The sequence below is a fragment of the Bacillus rossius genome, chromosome 1 (genome assembly GCF_032445375.1).
Source record: "Bacillus rossius redtenbacheri isolate Brsri chromosome 1, Brsri_v3, whole genome shotgun sequence".
Classification (NCBI taxonomy): domain Eukaryota; kingdom Metazoa; phylum Arthropoda; class Insecta; order Phasmatodea; family Bacillidae; genus Bacillus; species Bacillus rossius.
Genome location: NC_086330.1, coordinates 293,568,460 through 293,589,835, shown reverse-complemented (window position 1 = coordinate 293,589,835; position 21,376 = coordinate 293,568,460). Strand labels below are relative to the sequence as shown.

At 35.3% G+C, this 21,376-nt stretch overlaps 1 protein-coding gene across 1 annotated transcript in view; it reads right to left on the bottom strand.

Moving 5' to 3' along the window:
- LOC134527754 (ruvB-like 2) overlaps window positions 1–21,376 on the bottom strand; it is a 100,297-nt gene that overhangs the window by 61,450 nt on the left and 17,471 nt on the right. Inside the window, 3 exon segments of the mRNA XM_063360683.1 lie at window positions 2,598–2,826; window positions 3,245–3,407; window positions 20,123–20,273. Of these exon segments, the coding sequence (XP_063216753.1) occupies window positions 2,598–2,826; window positions 3,245–3,407; window positions 20,123–20,273 (543 nt within the window).

Genomic DNA, 21,376 nt, shown 5'->3' with positions numbered 1-21,376 from the left:
GATGTATTTGATTTTTACAAAAAAAGTAAATATTTTTGGTAAAACTACAAAATAATGCAATTATTTATGCGAAGTTATATTTATTTTTACACTCCTGGAGTGATTCACATACTGCTTTATCAAGTTTTCAATGTGGTAATGTTTATTTTTTACGATAAAGAAAAAAAAATTGAATATAAAATCATGGAATTATTTATTCCCACAATAGAAAATTTTATTTTTATACTACTGGGGTACCTCATTCACACACTATTCATATTCAATACAATTCTCAATGTGGTAGGTATATGTGAGAAATTTTAAAAATCACATGTGATCGTTAGAGACAGGTGTTTTCGGTGAAAAAATTTGCACAATTTCGTTACTTTTTACGAGATGATTTCGGTATATTTTTCGCTATTTTATCAGTAGTTTCGTCAAAAATTTCATTGATTTTAAAACTGCAATATAAGGTTTATAAATATAAGTTCTACATGAATGTGTTTAATATGTCATTTTAGAGTAGAACTACACCGTTTCATACATAACTTTACCAAATATTTGCACAGAAGAAAAAAAAAAAAAAAAAAGTTGGATAATTAAAATGTGTTGTAAAATTTTTACTGTAACATAATTAAATGTAACTCTCTCTTATTCAAACCACAAAAATAAATACTTTTCTAGACCTATGTATGCCTTTTAAACTCTGTAACCTGTAAGGCCTACCACAATTCCGAGTAGGATAATTCACAAGATATTATTGCACAATTTATACAAACTTTTTTGTCTGCATTGTTCAGGTTTTAAAAAATGCATATATTTACTAGGCCTAAACATGTTACAAAGCACAGTACTGAAACTGTTTTAAAGAATTTACTGACAAAAAAAAGCTCAAGTCCTAACCTAAAAACAAATAAGTTACGTCTATTTTTACCTGTGGCTAGGTTATATCAATTTTTTCCAATAAGTGCTGTAAAAAACACGACTCGCAGCTATATGAATATTTCAAGAGTAGGTAGGCCTAACAAAATTTATTTTCGTAACGTTCTGTTTATCTGCTTAAGAATGCACAAAACTGTTAAAATATTGTACGCCCTACCTGCAATGTACTTGTGCATCCATTGACGAAGTTTAGGGTCATCCAGTTTTTAAATCGGGATTTTTGCTTCGATAAAAGCTCGAGTTATTGACATAATGAACTCACTTGTCAAATTTTGCTTTTTTTGCCGTCAACAAGGCTGATTCCAGCGAAACTTGCCTTTTTGCACCGGATTGTTGACTTTCCTTGTTTTTGTTATGCGAGGCACTGTTTTTTTATGTGTTTCAAGCACGTGTCTTTCCGTTGCACATGAGAATTTTTTACACTTTGTCAAAGACGTAGAATTCTTCGCTCGCAAACTCCACCGCCCTGTCAAATACTGTCACGACCATTTTAAAATCAACGTTTTACAAAAAGAAACAGAGAAAAAACGTTTGATTACATCCACGCCATTTTAACAAACTGTGGCGAGTGGCTTCTCTGGCTAGGCAATAGCGCGACATGAATACGACTTCCTAGACTATCGAAAGTCGTTAACAATCGATTATAATCGACTACTGTTATCGAGTCATCAAAATACGGACGTTTAGCTATTTCAGTGTATTTTTTCTTAATTTTTTTCGTGATTTCTCCAAGTAATTGATAATTTCGCGTTTTTAAGTTTATGTATATTAATTTCGTTAATATTTCGCGATTTCGCGCATCGCGAAAAACACCTGTCTCTAGTGATCGTATGACAACAATAAAATGAAACAATACTGTTCCATGTAGATATTGGAAAACGTAGCATAATTTAAACCCACTAATTGAATACACTACAAAGACCATAATTCAAATTTAAATATAGCATTTCTCAGACATAGAACAAACACGGACACACCAACATCCAACACTTTGTTACACCGTGTACAGATGGCTTTGTGTTTACACTTTACGTATTCACGCAACCACTCCTTGTACTCCTTTTTAAAAACCCATGTGGCTTTAAAAACACACTTTCCTCCAGGCATTAGAATTCATATCATAAACTACGTCATGCTGAACACTGAATGGTCCGCCATTACCAAAACAAACATGGACACGCTGCACTGAATTCTGGATAGTACTAATTTATTCGTCACACACCCAGCGCTGTAAACGTGCACGGCGCTTGCGCCGAGCGTTGTTTATTGCTGAAGTCGTTACCGGAAAAGAAACAAAAATACCAGTAGTCATTACGTTCGCACTATGTTTTTTAAGGAGTTCTTAAGGACTCTTGGTAAAATGTAAGGACTTTTAAGGGCCCTTATTCCATAAATGAAGTATTAAGGGCTTTTTAAGGATTTTAAGGAGGCGTACGAACCCTGTATAAAGAGTTGTGCAAGTGATAATAATTATGAACACTTGCGAGAATTATTACACTTTGTGAATATCCGTTGAAAAAATTTGTGACATAACAAATGTAAAAGAGATAGCTTGTTCAAATTTACATAAATGGCCCTTAGTTCAAAGTAATGTTGTAAAAATAAATAAAAATTACCAACACCACGTACGAGACCGAGCTAGTCAGGCAGTCAGTCGGATACAGCCAGCGACTCACCCGAGAAGAGAGCGAGGAAGCCATGCGTGCGGCTGTTGATGACATCGACCTCATGCAGCGTGACCGTGTGCACCACCTCCTTCCTCTTCTGCAACTCCCCGTCGGGACACTGCACGAAGCGGGTCTGCGGGCCCGTCGCGTCGTAGTCCCGCGCCCGCGTGTACGACCGGCCCAGCCGCGTGATCTTGCCCGTCGCCTTGTCGATGGTGATCACGTCCCCGGCCAGCACCTGCTCACACCAGTTCAGCCAACATCACAAACAACACAACACTTACTCAACGAAAGTATATAGCTGTACAGATGCGAATTTGCATTCATACAAATCTGCAGTATACTGAAATTCTTACCAAGAATATAAAAATTAATATGTTTACGTGAAAAATTATTTAAAGTACGGTACTTTCTAATGATGTTCAAGAGAAATTGGTTGATTCTGCATCAAAATTAAATGAATTGAAGTTAACATCTCATCTACAACAAGGTAATCATTGAGGACAAAAGTAATGATGAGATGCTAATGAATTAGTCAGTGAAAATGTTAGCACCCCAAGAAAAACATTTCCCACTTTCAAAACATCTGTATTAGTTCCTGCCATAAATCACACAGGTTTCACCTCGGTGAAGTGTCGCGAGGAGGGGACACACACCTTCTCCTTCATGAGGGAGTCTATCATCTTGGTGCCCAGGTCGTAGACGGTCTCCATGTCGCACGTCTTGAGTGTGAGCTTGCCGACCTTGGCCCCGAGCCCGGTGGCCGGCCGGTCCACCTGCAGGTCCACCACCTCCCCCTCGATGATCTCCGTCTCCTCCCTGCGGCACGCAGCACCACACTCTGTAGTCTCATCAGAATTATGTAACCAGCACCACCAATTAGGGAAAGAAAAATTTTCTACTATAAAACTCTGAAACAAACCATTATTGACTGCAATAAGAGTGTTTAAAAAAAAACTGTTTTCTTAATTTAACACAGATTTTATTATTATATTAGTTGTTTTTGTTCAAACTAAATATATCTTATTCAAAATGAGTAATGACTTTCAACACCATTCCTAACTGACAGTAACAAAAAAAATATGTTTACATTTCATTTTAAGAGAACCCAACATTTTCATTTGTAAAAAGTTCTAAAGTTAACTAAGTTATTTCACATAAATCGTAGTCCAGTTATTATGATAATTCTACTGTAAAAGATTTTGCACAAATATATTGCTTAAATAGAAAAAGAAAAACAATTGGTGACAGTAATACAGCATGTTGTTCATTTGACCCTAACACTTTTCTTGAATCCTTCTAAACTTTTTTGAATGAAAGCCATACATCATCCACTGTCTGCCACTCATGTTGAACCAGTAAAGTTATAACATCTTAAGAACTAACGACCAGCAAATCTGCATATCTGACTGGAACTTAACTTAACCACAGAAAGGGTATTTCCAGATAGAAGGATTCTACATAGAATGGGAGTTCCTCACAAAATGGGCATTTACAATGCAATTGAAATCTCCCACAGGGTAGGAACTGATTGAAATTGAAAATATTAAATAGAAGAGTATTTGGCTGAGTATGGTTTACAACTTATTCTGATTATTTAAATTATTATATCTTGATTAGCAAATAATTTTTTGTCCTTGTAAATCACAAAAATAATCAATAACCAAACTTTTGTGGTTATCAAAGAGTAATTAGTCCTTTCATTAAAAAAAAATTGGTTGTCTGTAAAGTTGGTTTACGGACGATAGTTTAACGTGACAACGTCATAACAAAGCATTGATGAAATGATTGATCCAGAAGAAAATGAAATATCATATTCGGCCTGAGACTGAGCCGTAATAGGTTTTTGCAACCAAACCATTTATGCATTCTTTGAGGAAGAAATTTTTTTAAAATTTTTCTATATTTTGTATGATAAAATCTACCTCTGCATACTATTATGAATTAAATTGAATCATTTTTATTGAATTATCACTATTTTGTATGGATACAAAGGAGTGAAATGAAATCTACAATTTAATTGATAAATTTACTTTTATTTGCATTCATTAATTCAAATATATTTATTACTTTTGTAGTGTCGCACGCGCCGTATTTATTTTTACAAGTACAAAAATGAAAGATTAGCAGCGGCTGGGCATTCGATCCGTCAACCTTTGGATTGGTAGTCAGCGATGCTAACTGCCACGAGGCCATATTGGAAACATTTGTTTCAGATGTTATATATATTTATAAAAATTTTGTTTTGTGTTGTGGCAGTTTTAAAAACGTATGTAGTCCGCCATGTTTATTTCTTATAGTGGTAGGTGGGAAATTAATAACCGTACCGATTGTGCTGAAAATCGGTGGACAATCGTTAAATTACATAATATTAATAATTCAAACGAAAATATGATTGAAAAGTCAAATTGATGGTTGTTCCAATCGAAATCGAGTACAATAAGCATAACAGGACACATCCGTAGTGGGACATAGTATAGTGAGACAATGTGCGTTACGGGACACTTTTTCGTGCGTGCAGCCGGCGTTTGTTGATTTATTAGACGTTGTCACGTCAAAAATTAAGATAATCTATTTACAAAAAAAAAAACACCTTGTTTTAGAAAAATAGCCATTTAGTTTAACCCATGGGTTAAATCATGGGCCAACCCTGCTATATATATTTGACTGCACTTTAAAATTAATGTCGTCCTCTTCCACTTCGCCATCCGAAGCAGAATCGTAAATAAATTCAACTGTCAGAGAGTAGCGGCCGTGCCTTCATAGCCGACGGACGTGTTCATACGCGCTCCACGGTATATAAGCTTATATAGTTTTTTTTTGTCATTATTTCAGTGCTAAAAATAACATCTCAGAATTAATTCTTAATTATTTGATCAATCCGAATTTGCGGGATTTTATCTTAAGTGAGTGATCTTATTGCTTATGATTTAGCCCAGGACAAATTCGTGAGCATGTTTAGGTCTTCACCAAAAAAAACGTCATCTAAATCTACTGTACACGATCTTCCACTGTTGAAGTTCCAAACAAAGTAGCCATTAAGTTGGATACTAATAATATGGAGGAATTAATTAAAACCAAGATATTATCCTATACCAGGAAATACCAAACAGTAAAGTTTAACTATCGTTTAGACAACACCTTAACTCATAAACCTCTTTTTATTATATATCTTGGACTTATTCTTGAAACAAAATTATTCTTCCATAGGCATGTGGATTACATATTTATATTCCACTTCTCATAGAACTCTTGCTCTTATTAAATTTATTACTTTCTATGCTACCAATTATGACTCAAATCTTTCAATTTGGCATTAATTAGATCAAAATAGGAATACTGTTCAATAATCTGGAATGGCATCAAGATGGCTGAAGTAAATAAATTAGAAAGCATACAAACTAAATTAATTCAATTAATGATTTCAAAGAACTTTCCTTCACCTAATCTGATTCCTCTTGGTGATCGGAGAGCTTACTTAATACCTATTCACTCTTTATTGAAAAATGTTACAATTCCAAGATTTATTGTCCCTACTTCCTTGAGAATACTGGCCTTAAAGTTCCTCATGTTAATACTCGTTCACTCCAAATATTTTCCTCTCTCCAAAAAATTAATGACCTCATTTTCAGACTCATTTTAAATAACAGGAAACATATTCAGAATACAAAAAGTCATTATGTCCAGAAAATATTTTGTTTTGCATTTTAATAAATACTTAACTTTTACTCATTATACATACATTAGTATACATATATATATATACATTAGTACATATATACATTAGTATATACACACACACACACACACACACACACACACACACACACACACACATTAGTAATGTATCATACAATTGTAATATTTAATTAATCTAACATTTTTCTATATAGATATTTTTAATTAACACTTTAAAGCCCAAGCCCGAATATGTATCGGGCTTAGGTTAAGTAATGAACGGCCCAAGCCCGAGGCACGCTCGGGCTTACACATTTAAATGAACTGATTTGAACTGCCGAATGATTATCGAGCAAAAGCTTTTCGTACTTTTTCTTGGGTCTCTACTGTATATTTTCTTTATATAAGTGCTGCTATCTGTTGGATTTTTAGGAACTTATTGGCCGTAACATATTCCATTTCTTCGTAACTCGTTTTTCTTTCTCTACTAACGTGTTTTGTTCGCTACTGCTATCTGGTATTCCTTTTTGTAACTAAATAGCGGGTGTTTTTTTACTTGCGCTGTAAAATGATTTTCCCGTGAATTTTAGTTGTATTGGCAAGTGGCGGAATATTTCTGTGCTGAAAAATGGATGAATATAATAGTGGAGATAAGACAGTTGAATTTATTTACGATTCTGCTTCGGATGGCGAAGTGGAAGAGGACGATTCAGATGCAGACCCAGATTTTCATCCTAGCAGCACTGATGAAGGTAAGATAAATTATTTATTTCATTTCTGCTCTGTAAAGAGTGTAAGCATTTGTACAAAATGTTATTTGTTTAGGAATTGTACGAAATGAGTTCTAGTAAGTTAGTAAGTAAATAATTTGCATCATATAAAATAAATGTAATGTAATGTAATAAAATAATTCCAGCAACATAGCTGAACTCTCAATTTTTTCTCTGATGCAGTGTCATAGCGTTTGAGCCTATGCCAATATACGCTATGTAATTGGTATTTTGGAAGAAACAATTATTTCACATTATTATAATTACTACAATTTTGTTTCAAGCCTTGATTGAATTAGTGTTAGGAATAATTATTATTTTCCAAAAGTATAGGCCTATTTCAGTAGCAATATTTCTTTATTCATATCTTTACTTTAGGCTACATTTATAAAATAAATAACTCCTGCCGATAATTTCTGTTGTAGAAAATGAAAACGACACCATTGATCACCCGGATATTCCAGGCACATCTGGCACAAACCGGAGTAAAAGAAAACGCAGTAAAGAATCAGGAATGGTCACTGATGCTGAGTTGGGGTGGTAACCTATTGATACTCCCCCACCACTGCCATCATTTCAGGACCACAGCACCCCTTGACGAAACATCCACACCCCTTGACTGCTTTTTGATTTTCTTTCCAGCACCCGTAGTAAAACTAATCAAACACGAGACAAACAAGTATGCAGCTTCAATTGTTGAAAGACAAAGACGTGCAAATAAATTGAAGAAAAATAGCATGTGGAGTTCTTGGGTACCAGCGAAACTGCAAGAAATATATTTATTTTTTGCCATCGTAATTCATATGTGTCTCGCAAAAAAGCCAAGACTACGAGACTACTGGTCAAAATCTGCATTCATATCCACACAGTTTGCACCATCCATCATGAGCCGCAACCGTTTTAGTTCTATTTTGGCAAATCTTCACATAAATTACAATAGAACTTGTGTACCCCGGAACGAAGTTGGCCATGATCCCTTACACAAAATTCGGCCTTATTTTGATCACCTTTGTACAGCCTTCTCGTCCAGTTTCATTCCGTATGCCAACCTTACAGTGGATGAAGGCATGTGTGGATTTAGAGGACGCATCATATTCCGCGTGTACATGAAAAACAAACCCGAAAAATATGGTATCAAATTATTTGTGGTATGTGATTCGTCAACAGGCTATGTGCTAAAAATGGAAGTCTACACTGGGAAAGGTGCTGCAGATAATAGCATTCTTGAACTTTTGAAAAGAATATTAGCTGATTATTTTGACAAGGGATACACTGTCTATATGGATAGATTTTACATTTCGCCTGTTGTTTTTGACTATCTCTGGCAACGTAAAACTAAAGCTGTAGGCACATGCATGCCAAATCGCAAAGAACTGCCAAAAGATGCTATTGTAAGGAAAAAATAAAGAAACAAGAAATGGTTTATATGAGAAGAAATCATCTCCTTTGTATAAAATGGAAAGACACGAGAGATGTTTTAGTTTTGTCAACAGCTCATCAAGCAACATGCACTGAGAAAGTTGTTCAAACAAAGGAAGGCCAACAGACTAAATCAAAGCCCGATGCCATACTGGACTACAATCTTCACAAAACTGGAGTAGACAGAAATGATCAGCTAATAGCATATTACCCATTCAAGCGAAAACAGCTAAAGTGGTGGAAAAAATTGTTCTTCCACCTCTTTGTAATGTCTATTGTGAATGCTTTCATCTTGTTCAAGGAGACACTAAGAGCAGACGACAAAAAGCGCTGCCATCTTGCAACATTCATGCAAGAGTTGGGAGAAGAATTGGTCAAAAAAGGTGGAGCGGAAAATGACAATGAAGATGTGGGCAGTACTTCGAACGCAAACAAGCTTACAGAAAGGCACTTTCCTGACAAAATTCCTCCTACAGAAAAAAAATCTCAGCCGACACGGATTTGTAAAGTCTGTTCAGAAAAAGGAAAAGCAACACGAAGAGAAACATGCTGGTGGTGCTCTCAGGGTCAGGTGGCATTGTGTATCCCAGGTTGCTTTAGGCTATACCACACTAAGGGAAATTATGTGAAATAAAAAAAAAACATGTCTTTTTGGACACGTGAAATTCAGAAGGCATGCAAACAGATGTTGGATCATTGCATGTGTTTTATTATCATCATTCTCGAAGTGTGTTTTGCTGTAAACAGTATTTATAACCCTCCAAGCAGTAATTGATTTTTTTATTGATAGTATCAGTGTTTGAGAGTTTTATTCCACTATATAAATATCTGTTTTTTACAGTGTAGAAAATTACATGTAAAATAATTTTATTTGGTGTGAGTTTGATACACTCAAATAGTATTCATTACCCTACAAGTAGTAACTGATAAGGTTTTATATCGAGAACAAAATGTTTCTAGATTATAATATAGTTATGTAAATACATTTTTACAGTGTACAAATTTATGATACATGTAAAATTATTTTTTTTGAAATTATTATACTTGATCTAAACAGTGTTTGCAATTCGCTAGGCAATTATTTATTTTTATTTTAGAAAGTATCAATTCTAAAGCATTTGATATCTGATAATATCATTTTCTTACAGTGTAAAAAAATGGCCAATGTAAAATATTTATGTAAGATTTAATTTTTTACAATGCAATAACTGTCTAATTCATATTTATAAGAAAAAGATGTAAATACATTGATATAAATAATTTATTTTATTCTTATATAATAATGTCTGAGTTTTCTATAAATACATAAAAAAGCACTTTTTCAAAATAAAATAAAAATATTCTACTATCAAAATACGAGATAAATTCCTTTTTTTATGAAGTATATAGTATCAAAGATTTGATAGCTGTAAAGATATTTCAATTCTTTCTCAAAATAAAATTTTAAAATTTTAATGAAAATAACAAAAAATGGCTGGGATGTCAGGCCAAAACAATAACATGATAGCTGGGCTTGAAAGTGTTAACCATCATTACTCTCATGTAACTTTTTGTTAGTTATCTCCCTAATCATAATAATTGTGAATTTAAATACTCTTTTGGATATCTGTATGTTTTGTCTTCTTGTATTTGTTTGTTACTTATCTTACTTGTTGTGCCCACCGTTGGAGCTTCGTGCTCTTGGTGTGGCATGTTACAAATCAAATAAATATGTAAATATGGATCATTAATAGAACACAATTACACTTAATAAAGTGTAATATAAATAAGTTATTTATATTGTATAAATGTATGTGTATACAAATGTGTGTGTGTGTTTGTATGTATGTGAAAATTAGACATCTGCGAGCAGGGTTTTTATAAGTCGAGTCGAGTTCTAGGCAAAAACTCACGAGTCCAAGTCGAGTCGAGTCGAGTCGAGCGAGTAGCATTTTTCAAATATTAATTCAAAATCAGTGTACAAAAAAAATTAAAAAAAAATTATTATTTTTTTTGTAACAGTAAAACCCTATTAAAAAAAATTCCTACTTAAGAATATTTCCTGCATAATGGTAAATAAATTAGAACTGGCACTGTAACCAAATAAAATTTTAGAATTTTACACCTTTAATAAAAAATTTCCTGTTAATGAGTCTAACTCTAAATTTCTTGGTAACCTTGAGAATTGTATTAACAGGGATTTACAGTATGTTATAGAAATTTACCTAGTGAATTTGTGAAACTGCATTTAATTATAAATAACGTACAAAACAAACTGTGGTTACAATAGAGTTTTTACACAAGAAAAAATTTTCAATCAGTTTATTACAATTTAAAACGAGGGAAGATTTTACAAAATTTTTTTAACAACTTTGGTTAGGTAAAAGTCTCTCATGCAAAAAAATTAGTTGTTCCACATGTTGTGGCAAGAGATTCTCTCTCTTTGAAGTAACTGTATTTCCTGCAGAAGAAAACAGTCTCTCGCTTGCTACTTGTGTAGCAGGAATCCCCAAATACTTTTTTGCCACTGGTGCAAGTAATTGGAATTTTGATTCATTTTGGCACCACCATGCCAATGGATTTTCTGAGCAGGGAATAGTGCCCTCCCTGAAAAAAGTCCTTATCTGAAGATCTCTCTCAACGCTCTGCACTTCTACAAAAAAATCACAATAATTATTTGAGTATAGAAAAAAATAAAACTGAAAAAAAAAAATTAATAGAAATAACTCACCAGGCGTTGTAGATTGCTGTCCTTTCATATCTTCAAAAACAGACCAGATATTGCTACTATCACTGCTGCTTGTAGCTACACTTGATTTACTTTCATTTGTAACACTTTGTGAGGGCTGCATATTACAACTTTTCATTTCTAGGGCTTCTTTACTTATTTCATGCATTCCTAAGTCTTTTTCATACTTATCAAGAAGAACGGCCTTGAATCTAGGATCAAGCATCATGGCGGTCCTATACACTTTATTCTTTTTGTATTCCGGGAATCTCGACCAAACACACGGCTTCAGTTGTTTTGTAAACAACACAGCTGAACCAGCTCCACTTGCATCAATGTGTTTCTTTAAAACACTATCGATTCCAATCAGAACTGGAATCACCATGGGTAATGTTGGAAGTCTGTCTACACACATTTCTTTAGTGGCTTCGTAGATTGGCTGAAGCACTTGCACCATACCTTCTGCCATCTTCCAATCCTTGGCCGACAGTACATCCCTTCCATTTTCTACAAAATCAGCCATGACAGGTTGCTTCTGTTCTAGAAACCTTGAAAGCATCGCATATTCACTGTTCCATCTGGTGTCGACCATCTGAATCAGTTCATGAACTGGAAAACCTCCTTGTTTTTGTTTGGAGTGCACCCTATCCCTAGCCACATTGCTATGACTGTAATACGTCACTATATTTCTGGCAGAAGCAAGCAAATCAATGATACCGAGACCTTTCTTTGCATCATTGATGGCAAGTTGAAGCGGATGAGCAAAACACTGTATGTGTTCATACCCAGAAAGTGAAACAGCATTCACTATGTTTCTTGCATTATCAGAGACAACATATATAGGGACAGTCACCTCAGCAAGGCCCCACATGTGAAGAAGTTCTGTCAGTTTTGAACTAATGGCCTCTCTAGTATGATTGCCCGGAAAATGTGAAATGCTTAACACGTGTTTTTTGAGCTGAAAGTTGCTTGTTATGTAGTGAGAAGTCAGAGATATATATCCTTCTCCACTCTGAGAGGTCCACATATCAGTTGTGAAGGTCAAAGAAAATATGCTCCCTTCAATGTCAGTCACCAATTCATCTTTAAGGATCTTTGACTGCTCATCAAACAATGCTGGGATTACAGACCTTGAAAATGTAGTTGCTGATAGCAGGTTGTACCGCGGCTCCATGGTTTCACACAGTTGTTTGAAACCGTAATCTTCAACTATTGTGTAGAGCTGGAAATCTGTTGCCATCATTTTTCCTATACACATTGTGATTTCTTTTGATTGGGCATGATCCCGAGGGAACTTTGCTGTCTTCTCGAATGCTTCACCAAGGGTCATTTGCTTGAAATTGTCATTTATTTTTTGTTTCTGTGAAGTTGTTCTTGTTGAATGTTCTTCCTTTAGTTTCTTGTAGAGGTTTAGTTCATTAGAATGCTTTCCTAAACGACGAATCAAACTTGTAGTAGAACCAGTTGGAGTCTTCAAAGATTTGAAACATGTTTTGCACACTGCATCACAACTGCCATGCTTGTTGTAAAAGTTCCAAATTACTGACTTTCCTGAAAACTGCGAAGAATGAAATTATGTGTAATGGTACGTTAAAATCGCAATTGCGATAAATGCGAAATAGAATATGCAAAATTTCTGGGTTTTTGCGAAATATATGCGACGATTTACAAAACTTGGAAGATCATTAAAAGAAGTGCCGATTGGCCCTACACAACAAATAACTACCTTTGAGAATATTCACTTCAGCACAATATATTATGTTCAGAATAAGACTTAACAAATTAAGTATATCATTAATGTTTTAACGGCAAATACATACGTTATTCAGGGTTCGGCAAACACAGTCGTATAATTTTGGTCGCGCATTCACGTTTACTGTTGAATGTATAGTAAAAAAAATCCTATCCATGCCCGCTAACATAGTGCGAACACAATATATCAATAATATTTGTTTGAAAACTATTTAGCTTGCAACATTATCTAATCAGCTGTAATCAAGAGGAAACATCTTTCGATTTTGCTATTTTTTGCTTCCGAGGGTTGTTTACTAACAAGAAATTACAACACAATAAACACGGCACGGCACAAGCTCGCAGCTCGCCGTGAACAAAAGCTGTGATTCGACTACAGTAGAATACCGGTACAACGTACCTCATTATAAAGTATATTTCACTTTAACGTATTTTTTTTAAGTCCCCGCCAAAAATCGTATCTTCACCATGCAAAATGGTTTCAGTTTAAAGTATCATATTTTCACTATAACGTATAAATTCTACTCGTAGCGTGGCATTACTACACCAAAATTTACTTAAACTGGTAAATAAATTTCCAGCTAAATGATTAATGTTGTAGAACAAACATACACAAATACCACCACAACGTATTATCTAACCTCTAAACCCTGAAAACAAAGTTACAAACAGTTGCGCGCACTACCATAGATTATACCATACGTAGTATGCGACGTGAGCAACACAACACCATTCGATACATCGAAACATGGAATTTTGAGAGTAGTATTAATTATTTAGACAATAGTGTTATGCTACGCTAATATACTGTTTGACGTCTGTGCCGGGATATTTTATTGTTATTGTTGAGTTTATTTTCAGGTTACGTTATTTAGACACCGCATTGTATTTGTGCTGCAAAATGAGATAAATGCAGATAAAAAGAAACGAAAGCAATTCACGCTTAAGGAAAAAGTGGAAATACTCAGAGAACTAGACAAAGGAAAAAAGCAAGTCGCAGTTGCGAAGACATAATATGAGATAGAACATTTAGTTCAACAGAGCATCATTCAAGCTGAAAAACAAACTGAAATAACACATTTTTTAAAAGTAACTAAACTTAAATTATACATACACACCAATGTTTAAACTGAAGTCAGATGTTGGCTAAAAAATAATGTATCTTACAATATCGCTATTTTTGTATTTTTTAATTTTTTTTTTTTCTCTTTGTAAAGATGATATGTATGTATGTTTCAGTACTAAGTACTTTCAGTACTAAGTACAAAAACTTGAGGTCCCTGTAAGTACTTAGTACTGAGATTCCACTGTAATCAACTTCCTACGTAGAAGTTCGAATATCGACAACAGATCGCAGCACATCTGAAGTGTTGCCGCGTTGATCTGGCGTTGGAAGTTCAAACTACATGTACGTGAGCGAGCCTCAGCTTACGGTCGGCGCGCTCACACTGTCCGTTTCGAGGCTTTTATTATAGCATTTTTAATTTCGCTGCGCACGCACTGTTTTGGCTGCTTTCAGATCAGATCACCATAGCTTTGTGTGTACAAATGTTGTGACATTTGTCTAGTTGGTGCATTGTGTTCATTTTGTTGCATTTTTTTTGTGCGTCTGCGGATGTAGGTATAATTTTCTCTAGATATGGGGCGACCCAAAATAACTATAAAAGATTGTGCGAGAAACTACAAAGAAAAAAAATTTTATGTAAGTGAATCTGGAATTTTAATTTGTGGGATATGTAATATAAGGTTGGAATGGGAGAAGAAAGATAACTTGGACAAGCACTGTCCGTCAGGTGGGCATAAAAGCAAAAAAAAATATGTTGAAAGTGACCCTCAGTCCAGCAAGCGGCAAGCCAGTTTGTTTGAAATAAATGAAAATGCAAAGAAAGCCAAGCAGGAAAAATCAGAATTTGTCATGGATACTGTGAAGACATTACGTCAGACAAACATACCACTACATAAATTAGATAATCCAGCAGTGCGTGAATACTTGTCAAAATATGTTAAGGGATCTGGTGACTTGCCAGCGGGCGACAAGTTGAGACAAGTTTATGTAGATAAGTGTGGCGAAGATGAGAGAGATACTTTGCAAAGAATTTGAAGAAGACATTGTAATAGTTGCTGATGAAACGACTGACATTCAAGGACAATGTGTTTTTGCAGTATTGTTTAGAACTGTAAGCAGTACAGCAAAACAAAAGGTTGCTCTTGAGAGTTGCTCTTTTCTTGATACAGCTACTGGGACAACATGTAGTCAAGCCATAGTAGATACTGTTCAGAAATATGGCATTTCATATGAGCACATTGTTGGTCTGGTGTCAGATTCAGCTCGGTATAAAAATACACTAGAGTCCCGTTATAGCGAGGTGTCACGGTTCCGGGTCTGATCCTCGCTATAACCGAATTGGACATATTTTGGCCCCCAAAAAATAAAAATAAACCGAAAATAGCATAAAAGTTGTGTTTAACCCTGTAATTGGAAAATAACAGGTTATATTAACGAAATATTTATTTCTGTGAGCTGATGGGTGAATTCTCTTTAAAACGATACCCCACAAGTACGGATGCGATCACCGATTGCGTCAAAATAACCAGAAAACCCTACCACGCCACGTAAGTATAGCATCTCAGCTCGCGGCCGACGCAGCATTGTCCTGCTATCTATTGTCAACGCGGGCTGTCTGCTGGCGGCCATGTTGGTTCGGGATGTTGCTAACAGGTGGTGCTAGTGTAGCGCGACGATTTAATTCCTTACAAAAAAGCAGGAGTGCGGCTGCGGCTTGCGGCAACGCACGTACGCCTCAAACGAAATAGTCGCTGGAAAACTATACTTTTTTTATTTAAAGAAACCTGTCAACTTTTTTAGAAAATAAATTTAGGATTAAACTCAAACCATCACCACCCCTTTCCCGGACAGATACCCCAACAACTGACCGAAACAAAAGTTACAAGAAAACTGTCCTAGCGATTCGGAAATAAATACGGTAGTGCCTACTAGAGGTGTAAAAGTAACAAAAAAATGTGTACCCGTATGTATTCGTTACTATAACAATTAGTACTCGTTACAATCGTTACGTTACTCGTTACACTTAACAATGTTCGAGGTTTGTACCAATGGACTCACCAAGCTAAGTAAACAACTTTAATGTTAAAACCAAAGATAATAAATATACTTGATACATGAATTTTCTGAAACAAGCCAACAATTTTTCAACTTCGTCTTGTTCCCTGGTTAAATTTTGTTTGTCTTTAAAGATACACTGCCACATTTTTTGTAAAATTGTCTCACACAGGGTGTCTACCAAATATAGTAAATGAAATTCCCTGATTTTTCCAGGTTTTCCAGGTCTAAAACTGAATTTTTCCAGGTTTTCTTTAACACAATTACGACATTCCACGAAACTGAAAAAACTGCATAACAATACATTTATGGGTTTCAAAGAATTTCAACTTAATTAAATTAGTAAAAAAATTACCTTCTTCCAGACGTGGCCAAACTGACTCAATTGATGGCAAATAAAACATGCTGCTACAAATATTTCACACAATTACTTTTGCAAAAAACATTAGTAAAAGGAAGCTCCCGTCAATTTCGCAGTGACTCAACTTTTGTGTCTATTGCACTTGCTTCAGAACGAGCCAAATCCAACACTCGAGCCTTCTTAAACTGCAATTCCTTGATCTCCTCTTCAACTCTTCTTTTTTCTGCCTTCTTCTTCTCTGCAGCTTCCTTTTCTTTTTGTTTTGTTTGCAGGGCTTCCTTATGCCTACAAATAGCATTTCTTACATACTGTAACATGGACTTGGTGATATTAACATGCTCTACACCTCCAGAACGTTGAACAAAGTCGTACACTTGTCTTTGTGCAATCAGTGTTTCTACCTGCAAGTTTTCAGTCAGCAGATTATAATTCACTGAAAATCCTCTTTCCAATGATGCATTTTCATGGAAAAGTACCAACATCATCCTCACAAACTTTAGAAGGCCTGTTTTAGCAGCTACTGTATGTGCCTTAAGAATGAGCATCCACAGTGCTTCAGAATCTTGCGAGGAACATACCAACTGATATGATCACTCAAAGTTATCAGCTTCTTGTCCTGATAGCCACCTGTTTCGAAGACAACATTATAAACTGTACTTCACGTTCACACGCTGTTTCCTCACACCCGTATTTAAAGCCACAGACGGACATAAGCAGGAAATTCCCTTGGTATGTTTGTACTTCAGGGGAATTTTGTCTTGAAGTTTTTTTACCATAAACTTTGGACAAGTCCTAACATCATTTTTCAGTAACAGGACAGACTTTTCTGGTACTTTCTCTTTCTTGATGGCATGGCGTAGTGCATAACCCAACTTGATATTGTTAGCAGTCAATAGATTTTCCTGGTTATCTACATCCAATCGAGATACATTGTGTTTGTCCCTAAAGCTCTTCAGTACCTCTGGTTTCACAAACTTTCCTGCCAAAGTTAATAAAATGTCTACTAGTGAATCATAGAGAAAAAGTGCCATGGGTGCTTCACTTTGGAACATTGTAAGAAACAATTCCAGCTCTGATGCTAAAGAGTGGAAGAATTTTACTTCTAGAAGACTATCTGCAAGAGCACTTTTCACTACATTGAAAGAGACAGATGAAATAGAAACTTCACTAACAAATTTATTTGGGTGGGGTAACATTTTCATGGCACGCTCAGCAACTGCAGTATTTTCTAACCATCTGATTGCACAAAATTTCTTGGGAAAAAGCTCTGATCCAGTTATTCTAATGTAATCTGCCCTCCATGCAGGTACATGCTTAAACAAAAAGTAACTGTGCCTCAAAAAACTAACAACGTCCCATTGTGTAGCAGAAATTCCAGTTTTGAAAGCACCATGTACCGTATGAAGCCCACAGCCACCAATTTCTAGCAATTATGGCGAATCTTCACCAAAAGTGTCTGTGATACATATTTTCAAAGCTAACAAAAATGCCCAGTTTACGATGGGAGCATCCATAGATATTTAAAATTAAATGCACCTGTCCGTATAATCCGAACGTGGGAAGCATATGCCACAGCACGTCACGTCAGCAGGATAACAGACCAGCTTGAACCAGTTTGTATCACGTGGTTTGACGCCACTTCCGAATCCGAAAATGGACGTGGAAACTGTTCATTATTTGCTACTCAAAAATAAAAATGGGAGGGGATACACTTGATGCTACGTTAATGCAACCTGATCAATAAACAAAAAAATTGCCAACTACAACCTACCAAACAAAAATTCCCTGATTTTTCCCTGATTATTCCCTGATTACAATATTCCCTGATTTTTCCAGGTTTTCCAGGTTTTCCAGGGTCAGTAGACACCCTGCTCACAATTTATGACGACAACATTAAGAATGAGAACGTCTACTCCTTCGCCACCTGAAAATGTTTAATTTTGGGATTCCTAAGTATGAATGAAAAAAAAATTTATTGTAAGCAATAGAAAACACTTTTAGTTATGCCCTCGCTCAATGGTTGGCAACTTAAATATCGTAGGACTATGTACGTGCATCTGAATACCCACTGGAATGGCAAGGAAGAGAAGAGTTTACTAAGGGTGCCAACTGACACCTAACTATGAACATTGTGTACCTTCAGTATATTGCATAAAATTGTATTTTACCAAACTTCATGTATTGTATGGCAGTGATTGTAAACATAAACATACATAAAGGAAACTTTTTATCATAAGTGTTGGAATAATTTGGTTTTAAAACATTTTTTCCCCATTTATTGAATGTTAGAAAGCAAACATTATAAGCAGGAAATTACACTATTTATGAACGTTATATGCAGGAAATAAATACATTGTCCTTATGGGGGAAATATTGGGACTTTAAAAATATGACATTATAAGCAGGAAAACGTTATATGCAGGAACATTATAACAGGGTTCTACTGTATGGCATCTTCGTGCGTGTTCGGCAATGTTCGTTTTACAACAAAGAAATATTGTGGAAAGACAGTTGGCAGCTGTGAATTTCCAAACATTACATCAGAAATGTTCTTAACATTTTCTGTTTGTAAACGTAAACAATTGTTCTGAAAATAGCTGTGATATTTTAGTACAAATATTTCCGTTAAAAATCTGAAAATAAATTACCGTAAATGTTAACACGCGATTGTACAAAACGTACAAATATGAATTTTGTAATAAAAGGTTGCCATTTTGAGATGCTTCAACATTTACATTTTTACTCAAGAACAAATATTTTAATTTTCAACTTTAAACAATTGTGAATTACTGCAATATTGGGTGGATTTATCATTTTCCCCATGTGAGGTAACAAAGTTTTAGTTAATATAAAAAATTGTGAACATTTTGTTTGACAATGTTTCTACTATAGCTTTCAGCTTGGAACTAATGTTTGCGGTGCTGACGTCTTGGGTGCGAAAATAAGGTAACTTCCAATTTTCGCATCTCTCGTTTATGTAAAAATGGTCGCCTTATATTCGGACCAATACGGTATATGCTTCAAAACATCACCCCTTCTGATACAAAATGGAAGAATTACAATGAGACAAAGAACAAAATGCAGCATGTTCACTGTTTTTGAATAGTAAAATGCCTGAATATTCATCACAGAAAGTCACTATTTTAATTTGATTTAATGTGTTACACTCACTACTCGGCTTTCACCAGGTGGCAAGGTGTACACCACAACATACGTAACTTTACTTAGTGTCATTGCGATATAGTAGTATAGCCCAATTTTAAGGGCTGGAAACAGCGCTCAAATGTGGTATAAGAGATGCAGTTTGAAGGAATGCTTCGACATGCAGTTTTTCAAGTAAGCTGTTTTCAATTTGCTAGACAAACAAATAGTTCTGATGGCTATCATAAATTTACAGGTTTTCACAAATTTTCCAGCACTGAATCTCACGGCTAATTCAAGGTTTCCCGATTTTCCCAGTGGCCCCCAACATATTAAAAAATCAGCAAAAAAATTTAATTTCCTAACATATCCCCTGATGCTCACAAAATTCCCTGACATGTTCTGGTTTTTCTGACAAGTGGCAACCCTGAAGTTATCAAATGACAGCTGGAAATTTAAGTTTAATGACTTCTTGGTAACCTTTATGACAAATATTGCAGTTTTGTTACTTTTTCATGACTTTTGTGAACTGTAGACATGCGATGCAGCCTGGACGGCATTGCCACGGCGGTAAGAGATACTCACTTGATGCGTACTCCAATAGACTTGCGTATCGCCTGCGTCAGGGCTTCCGTCTTGCTCATCTCGAGGCTGTATATCTCGGAGCCTGCCATCGCGGTGAACGGTGTGTCTGCTCCCAGCGCCTGGGCTATCCCCATGGCGATGGCAGTCTTACCTTAAAGGAGGAAACAGTAACAAAAACATGCATTGGCAACTGATCATAGGGCCAAAAGATATCATGAACCTTACTTCAAACAGGATGTGCAGCAAAACACAAAAACAGAATTCCTAGGCTTCCCCCTGACTTTGTCCCAATCTTTAATGTTTTTTTGCTGATCAAAACATTTAATATTTCTTTATAAAACAACCGAATCAATTTTTGTGCTAGGTGCTGGCATTGCCATAGTCACAAATTTTTCAAAATTGTGTCAAAACTGTGAAAAAAATGTCTGTAAACTGCACTGTGATGTTTCTTACATCACACTCCAACACCACATCACAAAGCCTGGACCCAAATAAGTACGTATGTACAGCACAGTATGAGAGTTAGAGATTCAAGATTAGCCTGTGTGTAACCAGTTCATTTAAATTTCTTTACGTAACATATACATCCTTGACTATTACATTATTTGAACTCTTTTTGGATGGATTCAGGTATTGTTTTTTTTAATTTGCCAAATATAAAAAAAAACCTTTATTCCTGCAAACTTGTAAAACTGTGTAAAATTTAAATTGAATTTTTTTAAAGAGATCCTAAACATGGTTGACATGTAATATCAAAGACTTTTTTAAACAGTAAAGAGACAAACACGTGTATGTGCATGTGTGTGTGAAAATGATCTGTTGAAGCCCACATCCTATATAAAGTAGACTTGAAAAATTTATCATAGCAGTTCAGTATTCAGACGCGAACTCTGGCACGCTACTGCAGAATTGCTAAAGAAAAAATGGAAAATAATGGCCCTACAGAAGTACCAGAAGTTGCAGTATACAGTATTCATAAACAGGTATACAAATTTTGTCAACAGGCAGGTTCCTACAAACATCTACTGTGCTAAACTGCATTTCTACATAAATATTTTTAATAATTAATGATACCTACCTAATATTTGGTATGTAATATGTATGGTAAAAGGGGGGTAAATTAGTTGACAACTATGGTTTCTTTAATCATGCTCATCCAATTCATATTGGTTCTATTGTAAAAATGTTTAAAGCAGGAGAGTCCATTCATGGAGACAACAAACATTGGTTTAAAAATGTTTTAAAAAGTTTTTA